The 7,075-nt window shown below is 41.7% G+C and overlaps 1 protein-coding gene across 1 annotated transcript; it reads right to left on the bottom strand.

The window, feature by feature from the left end:
• Nucleotides 1-287: 287 nt before the first annotated feature.
• Nucleotides 288-2,678, bottom strand: LOC126722255 (uncharacterized). The gene is made up of 2 exons (XM_050425413.1): nt 2,013-2,678; nt 288-533 (listed from the first exon to the last, which is right to left on the bottom strand). Exons 1-2 carry the CDS (start codon nt 2,676-2,678, stop codon nt 288-290), a joined length of 912 nt encoding a protein of 303 aa, XP_050281370.1.
• Nucleotides 2,679-7,075: the final 4,397 nt, after the last annotated feature.

The raw sequence follows: 7,075 nt of genomic DNA, 5'->3' as shown, positions 1-7,075 counted from the left end.
GCACCATTGATGTGTGCTTTCCACCAATTGTGTTCATGCTGAGAGACCGTGCTGATTAGTTTCCTATCAGCACTTGGTGACCCCGACATTTCCATCCTTTCTAGGGTGGGCTCCGCAAATTCAGCTACTAGATCGGCGAGGACCTGACCTTTTATGGCGGTGCGAGGAATGTATCTAATGTCGAAGACGCCCAAGATTGTTCCCCACTTAGCTATTCTACCTGTCTAGTCGGCGCTGCGGAGGACTGATTTCAGTGGAAGTTGAGTTAGCACAATTACTGTATGTGCCTAAAAATAGTGGGGGAGCTTCCGCATGGCTTGTACGATGGCCAATATAGCTTTTTCGAGGGGGAGATACCGGGTCTCCGCCTCCTGCAGCGATTTGCTTACGTAATACACGAGTCGCTGCGTGCCGTTGTCTTCTTGGATTAGCACTAAGCTCACCGCATGAGAGGCTACTGCGATGTATGCGAACAACACCTCGTCGGCATCGGGGCTGGACATGATTTGTGGTCGGGCGAGGTATTCCTTGAGCTGTTGGAAAGCTAAAGCACACTCCTCAGTCCACTCGAAACCCTTCCACTTGTGCAACAGGAGGAAGAAAGGCCTGCATCTGTCCGCCGAGCGGGAGATGAAACGGTTTAAAGCAGCTATCATGCCGGTAAGCTTCTGGACCTCTTTGGGGTTCCGAGGAGGCTGCAGGCTATGAATGGCTCTTATTTGGTCAAGGTTAACTTCTATTCCTCGGTGGGTCACCATATAGCCCAAGAACTTTCCTGATCCCACCCCAAATGAACATTTGGATGCGTTCAGTCGTAGCTTGTACTTTCTCAGAATTTGAAAGACTTCACCGAGGTCTGTGATGTGGTCGGCCACCAATTTGCTCTTTACTACCATGTCATCTATATACACTTCGACGGTTTTACCCATCTGCTGTTTAAACATCCTAGTCATCATCCTCTGATAGGTCGACCCGGCATTCTTCAGGCCAAAGGGCATCACCTTATAATGATAGTTTCCAACTGGGGTGACAAAAGCGATTTTTTCTTGGTCTTCGGCAGCTAGGGATATCTGATGGTAGCCCTGGAAAGTGTCCAAAAAGCTCATTCGGGGGTGTCCGACGGTCGCATCCACTAATCGGTCTATCCGCGGCATTGGGAAAGGATCCTTCTGGTAGGCCTTGTTTAAGTCCGTGAAGTCTACGCAGACCCGCCATTTCCCGCTCTTTTTCTTTACCACGACTGTGTTTGCCAACCATTCGGGGTAGAATACTTCCTTGATAACCCCAACTTTCTTCAATTTTGCGACCTCTTCTATCACAGCGTCTGCATGTTCTTTTGACGGCCGCCGAGGAGGTTGCTTCTTTGGTGTTATGGCCGGGTTGACATTAAGGTGATGGCATATGAGATCTTAGTCAACCCCGGGGGCTTCATAGGGATCCCAGGCGAATACGTCCTCATTTCATCGAAGAAAATCAATTAGCGCTAACTTCTCCTGTGGTGGTAATTCCGAGCCGATCTGAAAAAACCTCTCAGGGTCTGAACCGACAAGTACTTTCTCCAGCTCCTCACAGTTCACCTCTATGGCCGGTCCTCCACTACCCGAAGTTGGGACCGGGGTCATTGATTGCTATAAGCCGCTCTCGGCTGAAGTGGAAGGTTCCCTATTTGGTCGTCGTGAGATTGCCGACACCATGCATTGCCTAGCCATTCCTTGATTCCCTATTATTTCTTTGACTTGACCTCCTGATGGATACTTCACTTTTTGGTACAAGGTTGATGACACAGCCCCTAGTGCATGAAGCCACGACCGGGCCACAATAGCTATGTAGGGGGAGTATGCATCTACGACAATGAAGTTCACCTCTACCACGTCTGAGTCTGTTTGCACAGGCAGCCTAATCATGCCTTTCGGGATGATGATTTTTCCTTCAAAGCTGACTAGAGGGGAATCATATGGCGACAGGTCTTCTGGCTTCAAGTTCAACCCCTTATACAAATCGGGGTACATTACCTCCACGGCGCTGCCTTGATCAACTAACACCCTTTTCACGTCATAACCTCCTATTTTAAGCTTGACGACTAGGGCATCGTCGTGGGGTTGAAGGGTTCCTTGCTTGTCTTCCTCCGTGAACCCAATCAATGGCGTGGCACTCACTTTGGCTCTCTTGGATTCCCTTTCGTCTGGCTTAGTCGGGAACCTGCCCACTGACATTACTCTGAAATGGCTGGAACCGGTCCTCCCAAGTGCGGCAAGAATGACATTGATTGTGCCAATGGGTGGCCTCAATGTGCCTTGTCTGGTTTCGACATTTGACTGTTCAGGGCGGTGCAATAGATGCCTCAGCTTTCCTTCTCGGACAAGCCGATCCAAATGGTTTTTCAGATTCTTGCAATCGTCGGTGGTGTGACCGGGCTCCTGATGGTACGCGCAGTACAGATTCTGATTGCGTTTTGAGGGGTCGCCTGCCATCCTGTTCGGCCACTGAAAGAAGGGTTCGCATTTCACCTTCTCCAGGATCTTGTGCAATGGTTCTCGGAACACAGCATGGACTACCTGAACCCCAGTAGGTCTGGACTGTTCCACGTAGTCTCTTCTCGGTCTGTTACTGCTGTTAAAACGGTCCGACTTGAAGTCCCTCCTCTCCTGAGGGACAACCTTCGCTTTACCCTTCCCCATCTGCTGGTCCTCCTCGACCCTTTTGTACTTGTCTATTCTGTCCATGAGTTGGCGCACGCTGGTAACTGGCTTCCCAGTGAGGGACTTTCTTAAGCCATGCTCTGTCGGCAGGCCCCTTTTGAACGTACTAATGGCGACGTCATCGTAATTTCCTTCTATCTCGTTCTACATTTCCCAGTATCTGTCCGAGTAGGCCTTCAGCGTTTCTCCTTCCCGCATGGACAAGGATAAGAGGGAATCGAGGGGCTGAGGGACTCTAGTGCTGGTGATGAAGCGGGAACCAAAAGCCTGCGTCAGCTGTTTAAAGGAATCTATGGAATTCGGCTGGAGGGCATCAAACCATCTCATCACCATGGGTCCCAAGCTAGATGGAAACACCTTACATATTAGCGCCTCATCCCTGGAGTGGACGGCCATCCTCTGGTTGAATTGGCTTACATGCTCCACTGGGTCAATCCGACCATTGTATATGGCAAACGTTGGTTGATGGAACCGCCGAGGAAGCACTGCCCTCTCTATTCTACGCGTGAATGGTGACTGGGAGATGCGATCCAGGGCCTTGCTCATGGCATCATTGGCCAAGCCTTGGTAAGACGGGCTTTTGTGGCTGCGTTTGCGAGGCCGCTCTTCCTCATAGGAAAAAGTCTCTCTCGGAGGGGTTCTTGACTTTCGCTTGTATTCGCCATCCTCATCACTGCTAGTGTTCGAGCTAGGTGAAGGACGTTTTCGCTGCGCTCGACGCAGCTTCTTCTTCAAATCATCAATCTCTTGCTGTAGAGCCTTTTGCTCGTTCTGCTTATGGGATGCATGATCTTTCCCTTTTGAGCGGCTTCTACTCGTGTGAGAGGTGTTCACATTGCCCTCTCGTTGATTATCTTGGTCCTTCCCTCGTTCGAGATTTAAAAAGTTGTCCTGCCGTTGAGATTCCGCATGTCCGGTTTGGCGCGAACTTGATCCTTCCATTTCTTACTGTTTCACTTGTCGAGACACAAGTTCTTCTCATAGACGGCGCCAATTGTAGGGGCGGTTTTTGGGGCCCAGGCCCAGCAAGTAAGTGGTTTTGGCCCAAAAGTCCCCAGACAATGAATTTGTAGAGAGTGAGTTACAGAGCTAGGATTAGACGAAGTGAACGTCAGTTAGACGTACGCCATGCAGCATGTTGAACGTGAGAATATTCCATTTATGTTTAATGGGATATTGGTCCGAGGAGACGTATAAGTGCATCTCTCGCTCTGTTTACAGACTACGGAATTCTTTCACCTTTTTCTCTCTCTTTTTTCCTTATTCTCCGATCCCCTCTTCATGGGGACCTCCTTCTCTTATATAGCCTCCTTGAATTGATAAGGACCTTACACTTGTTAGCCATCTGGACCTTCACTTGAGTACCTGTCCCATCGGACATCTCCCTTATCCTTCTGTGAGTTGCACTGGCCAATGTAGCACTGTTCGCCTGTCTTCTCCACATTAATGCGGCTGAAAAGGTAGCTTTCTTGCATTTAATGCGGCAGTTATGGCTTCTCCCTGATGTCTTACATTTTCCTCTTTCCTGCTGCGTGAGACTCACCCTCCTACCCACGTTCGTCTGGATGGGTTCTTCACTGTGGGAGGGACGCATATTGGGCCCATATTTGAGTGTCTGAGGAGGCATTCCTCCTCGGACGTCTTTTAGGACAAACCAGGCTCAATAGGGTTGGGCCAGAAGTCATTTGGGCCCTTATTCTCCGTTGGGTCATGGTTAGGCTTCGTGTGGGTCCCCAGGCCCACTGTTGATTTTGGGAATTTCACCCCTACATCTATCATATAATTCCTATTAGAGATGGCAAACATACTTAACGGATTAAATTATGCCAACAGTTTACATATATTAGTAAGAACAATAAGACCATATCAATCTTAAAGAGACAATGTCCAGTCATAATTTGGATATAAATATATATATATATATATATATATATATATATAAACACATAGTAATGCTATAAGAAAACAAGAATAAGTAAAACGAATAGGAAGAGACTTTTACAAGAGCCAAGAAGTCAAGAACCAAGAGTGCAATTGAGAAAGCCAACTTGAAGGAATATTTCTCCATGTCTTTTGTCTTTGTGTATATTGTTGGTGCGATTGTTTTATGTTGCTTTCTTTTTCACCTTTACTGCTTGAGCTCTTCCACGTATATATAAGTGAAGCTTTTGGCGAAATTTACTGCACGTTTCGGTACTTAATTAATAACTGTGTTGGATCATAAATTTTAATTTTGGATACTGGAATAAATGTGTTCGATCATAAATAGTAATATTAAAATAATATTTTTTGAAAATTAATTAATAATATAGTTAGACGATTTTCTTTTCAAATAAATTCGTAAATTAGTTGAAAAAATAATTTTTAAAGGGTGTTATTACATTTCTATGTGTACTACAGTACCACTTGACTAATGGTGTTTCTAAATGGAAATCTTTTAGTCTTGGTAAGTATTTTTCATAAGGACAAAATTTAGGTATAGTACTTTAGGTGCTGTTATTTAGGTTCTTATTCTTAATATTCTGCCATTTCCATAATAGTTTGTTAAATTAGGGAAGATAATTCCTTGAATTCGATCATATGTGTAAGGAAATCAAATTAGCTTTGATTGGTGGGTTAATTGCATGTTTCCTAATTCAAGTTTAATACAGATTTTAGTGTATTAAACTTGGATCATTAATGCCAAGAGATTTCTTTTTAAGGTGTAAATTCAAACTTGATTTGAAAAAAAAAAAAAAAAAATTGAAAAAATATATGGAAAGCATAAAAGATGTTTGGGTCTTAAATTAATTATGAGATTTGGTCAAGGTGTAGAATTGAAAAACGAAATAAGAGGGAAATCTATAATATGAATTTATTTTTTTATTTTTTAATAAAAGGATAATATCATGTTCCTTGTTTATAATTTCTAGCTAGAATCAGGGACGTAGCTAAGAATTTTAGTTTTGGGAGGGGGGGAGGGGGAATTACATATTCATACATAAATACATTTACACAGCTACATTTTTACCTATTAACATAAAATTATCCTCTATTTTTTTTTTCATTCAACATCTTTAGTCTAAATAAAGCACTAAAAAATAATTGGAAACTTAACAATAGAAAATTGCTTTTTAAGTATTGTCACTCCCTAATGTCACATATCCCCAGTGTAGTTTTTTATTTTTTATTTTTTATTTTAATTTAATGTTTTGTGACTAACTAATTAAGTATTGACAAACAATTTGAAACTTAACAAAAACAAGAAAAAGACTTAGTCCCAAATAAAATAAGATAACTCTAAGAGAAATTTTATTTTATTAAAAAATTACTTTTTGAACTCAACAACCAAAACTCCCAATTAAGAGAGGAAAAAACTAAAAATTTGAAATTAACAATTATTTCTGTTACAACATGGATAGTTTGTCGTTCTTATCAATTATTTTTTGGAACCCAACAATTAGTTGTTCAATTCTTTTTTGCAGGGCCAGCTCTTATTTTTTGGAGGGGTCAAATATCGATTTTAAGATCTAATATTTTAAACAATTGCAAACTATGCATACATTATTATGAAGTTTTTAAAAAATTTTGGGGGGCCATGGCCCCATTGCTAAGTGTAGCTCCGCCCTTGGCTAGAATAGAACAAAATAATTTTAATGAGATATATACCATGAATAAGAGCAGTCAAGTCACAAGTGCAATCAGACTTCATCGGGATAATCTTTTTTGATTGCTTCAGTAGATTGCAGCAACCTCATTGAGGAGTTCACAACATAAAATTCGTTTACATTGCCGTTCAGTACTTGGTATGACTTTAGCCCCCTCCCTTATTTTATTTTATTTTTTTAACATATTCGTAAAAAAGCAAAATAAAATTTTTATAAAAAAAAAATAGAAGAAAAAATTAAATTAAATTCTAGGTTGAGCGGGTTGGATGAGATCCGAAACCAACCCAAAAGGCAAGAGCTTTGAATCCGAACCCAAACCCAACCCGAACATTCTATGTTAATAATTATAGAATACATCGACTTATTATAAAAATAAATAAATATGGTTTGCTTTGGGTTTTTGTTTTTTTTTTTTTTTTGAAGTAATCCGTAAAAGAAAAATATAGGGCACGGACAATTGGACATATATATCCTTGAAATTTTTATTTTTTCAAACCTCTATTTATGAATAGATTTAAGCCCCACCCAAAAGGGCCAAAACAATGTATATATATATATATAGAAAAAATAAATCTAGGCATAAAGTAAACCCAACGATATATTCCAAAAGTGAGTACAATGGAATATTGGGTTTAAAAATTTGTTAAACAGTGTAATATGTAATATCGTAAAAGAATTATAGTAGAGACCAATTGAACTCTAACCTATACATTCACACTCAATAGGGAC

The sequence above is a fragment of the Quercus robur genome, chromosome 4 (assembly GCF_932294415.1).
Source record: "Quercus robur chromosome 4, dhQueRobu3.1, whole genome shotgun sequence".
In the NCBI taxonomy this organism is placed as follows: domain Eukaryota; kingdom Viridiplantae; phylum Streptophyta; class Magnoliopsida; order Fagales; family Fagaceae; genus Quercus; species Quercus robur.
This window is presented reverse-complemented; position numbering and strand designations above follow the sequence as displayed.